General features: G+C 36.9%; 1 protein-coding gene across 2 annotated transcripts; it reads right to left on the bottom strand.

Moving 5' to 3' along the window:
- Window positions 1–688: 688 nt before the first annotated feature.
- On the bottom strand, window positions 689–2,085 carry LOC149226507 (putative aquaporin PIP2-8). Of its 2 annotated transcripts, none has more exons than XM_089375309.1 (4): window positions 1,753–2,085; window positions 1,372–1,667; window positions 1,113–1,253; window positions 689–982 (listed from the first exon to the last, which is right to left on the bottom strand). In XM_089375309.1, exons 1-4 carry the CDS (start codon window positions 2,033–2,035, stop codon window positions 851–853), a joined length of 852 nt encoding a protein of 283 aa, XP_089231435.1. In that variant the 5' UTR covers window positions 2,036–2,085; the 3' UTR covers window positions 689–850. The 2 variants fall into 2 exon arrangements, with proteins under 2 accessions (XP_089231435.1, XP_089231436.1); XM_089375310.1 differs by having other exon boundaries at window positions 1,372–1,617.
- Window positions 2,086–2,926: the final 841 nt, after the last annotated feature.

Raw genomic sequence — 2,926 nt, 5'->3', positions numbered from 1 at the left:
TCGTCGAACTTCATATGTTTTTTAAATCGAAGTATCGTTCAGTATAATTTGTATATAAGCGGACACTTTCATCACGCCATCAAATCCATTGGGTAATAATATTCTTATCTTGTATTTTTCGAGTGGCATATTACTATGTTGTTTTTACACTGTATTTTTGAAGTTGTGTTCAGGGACATTTAAATTAAATGTTAGATAAATGTGGATAGCTATTAAAATATTTATGTTATTGGTATGATTAGAATTTGTAATATTAGTGGAGATAGGAAAAGTAGAAATGACTTAGAAATTTTTTATTTTATTAAATAAATTATATATACAATAAAAAAATATTTTCGAAATTTTTAAAAACCTTATATTTAAATATAGGGTACATATCTATATATATATTCCATTTAATTAAATTTATTAAATTATGTATATATTATATTTAAAATATTTGTTAATAAATATTGAAGTCATGTTTAGGTTTCAAACAGGATTAATTTTTTAGTTTCATTTGTAAACAGTCCAGAAAACTAATAATCCACAAATACATTTAACAGATATAAAAGGAAGCCTTCCGAGACTGAAGCTTTGCACAAAACAACACGAACAAAATGTTAAACGTATGAAATTAATTTGACAATAAATGATCCAGAGTCAGACTCTTATTGGAGATCGAAGAGTTACATTTAATAAGGTTTCCGAGAATGAAGCTTTAAGCAACACAAAGGGAGGCGTTAGAAACGACAGCATTATATTCATGGTATTTATCAATATTTATTTTTATCACCACAGCTTACAATATAATGCCCACTTATCAAACTGCAATGTCGGATAATAAGAGATGGCCTGTTAATTCTTCATTCTATATTACACTGGTGAGGTGGCTACGCAACGATTCCGAGTTTTTCAGACCAAAACCACCCGCTCTTAGAAGGTACTGGTGATACGCCGTAGCAACCGCAGCTCCAATCAGCGGACCAGCCCAGAATATCCACTGATGCATTCAATCCATTAAACGAAGTCACAATCAAATTTCATTTCTATTAATATAAATCTCCTCTTTGAAGTTATTTAGATCAGTAAAATGCAATGCCTCTACACAGAAAATTATAGATAAATCTTACAAGGTCGTCCCATGATTTTTGATGGCCGTATATCACAGCGGGCCCAAAGCTCCTGGCAGGGTTGATGCCCGTGCCTGTGATGGGAATGGTTGCCAAATGGACCAAGAATACCGCCAACCCAATTGGAATCGGAGCCAAAACCTGCATTAACCACTTCTCATATCAGTAAATTTCCATCGGTGAATGAATATTTCATAACACCATGTTTCATATAAATAGAGAAAGAGCTTCAGGGTGGAATATGATTTGTGTTATGTACAGGGATGTGGGAGTGGCGGGCTTTGCGCTTGGGGTCTGCTGCAGAGAAGACAGTGTAAACCAACACGAACGTGCCAATGATCTCCGCGAGAAGGGCAGTTCCCTTGGAATAACCGGTAGATACAGAGTTCGATCCTCCTCCGGTGGCGGCATAAAAGCTCCCCTGCATGCCGCTCACAAGGGCAGTTCCGCACAGGGCACCCAGGCATTGAGCTACAATGTACGCTAGTGCGCGAGGAAGAGAGACCTTGCGGGCAAGAAAAAGTGCAAACGTGACAGCTGGATTGACGTGACCCCCTGGACACACGCATTGATTATATATATATGAAATATGAAATCAGATTATGATCAAAGCTGCAGGAATGCACTTGGATTCTTATACCTGAAATTGCCGATATGCAGTATACTAGCACGGAGATCATTCCTCCGAAAGCGGAGGCTTCTCCCAACAACCCCACTCCGCCGCAGGTACCTTTGCTTCGTTTGTTTTCAACGACGGTTGTGAGTGTTATGTAGAGGAAAAGCAGCGTACCAACGAACTCAGACATGGTGGCTCTGTAGAACGACCACCGCTTCAATTCTAGCGAATCCAAAAGAGGGGCGGGGGAATGATCCTCATAATCCCTGCTCTCTTGTTCTCCGCTTTCTACTCCCATCTCTGCCATCCTGCTCTTCTCCGTAGCTTGACAGCAAAAACTGTACTCTTAATAATGGATACTCCACTGTGTAGATTTTACAGAGGAATGCCCTTGATCGGTTAAATAGTAGTGAGAAGAGCTAACGTACCGTAGCCGTCACATGACTGTAGAGTATAAGCGAGCTGGATGTGCTGTAACAGTAGGGGACCCGTCTCGACCGTTGAGCTAAATTTTTGTATGAGGGAAGTAAACAACACTGAACCTATCTCGCTCATAGATTATATTGTAAATTTAAGTTAAGGTATTCTTGGTTTCTAAATCCCAGAGGTTGGTAGGATAGGGCGTCATTTCGCATTCGCTGGTGCAGTCGATGGGTTCCACTGATGGATTACTTCCGTTAACATCAATTGCACTGCAACCATATGAGCGTGATTTATTTCGAATGGGTATTGCAAATTTCATTTTGGGAAGACAGCGTTCAGGGTCTAAAAGAACGAAAGGAAAATATGGAAACTTATGTGAAGTAAACATGAACTTGGAAAATACGTTAAAAAAATAACTCGACGGATATTAAAATCTCTTACCTATTAAAAATGTTTGAAAATTAATAATCTTTGAAGCAACCAAACCAAAAAATTAGTTGCGATTTTAAGCCACTATGATTTATAAAAGATGCAGAAGCTTATATGTATATAGGTATAATTTGGTAAATTAAAAAAAAAAAAGAAAAATTATGTTTGAAATTCAATTTTAAGCGAATAAAATTTATGAAACATTCAAAGGCTTATATGTGTATAAATGTAATTTGGGAAATTTTAGAAATCTTTGATATTAATAATGTTTTAAGCCATCAAAACTCGAAAGTATTTGCAATTTGAAGCCAATAAAATTTACGAAAGATTCAAAGATGTATACGTA

This window comes from Pinus tabuliformis, chromosome J, assembly GCF_031772625.1.
Source record: "Pinus tabuliformis cultivar Carrire ecotype Pingquan chromosome J, CPIR1, whole genome shotgun sequence".
Lineage (NCBI taxonomy): Eukaryota > Viridiplantae > Streptophyta > Pinopsida > Pinales > Pinaceae > Pinus > Pinus tabuliformis.
Note: the sequence above shows the minus strand (reverse complement) of the source record. Positions and strands in the feature narration are given on the sequence as shown.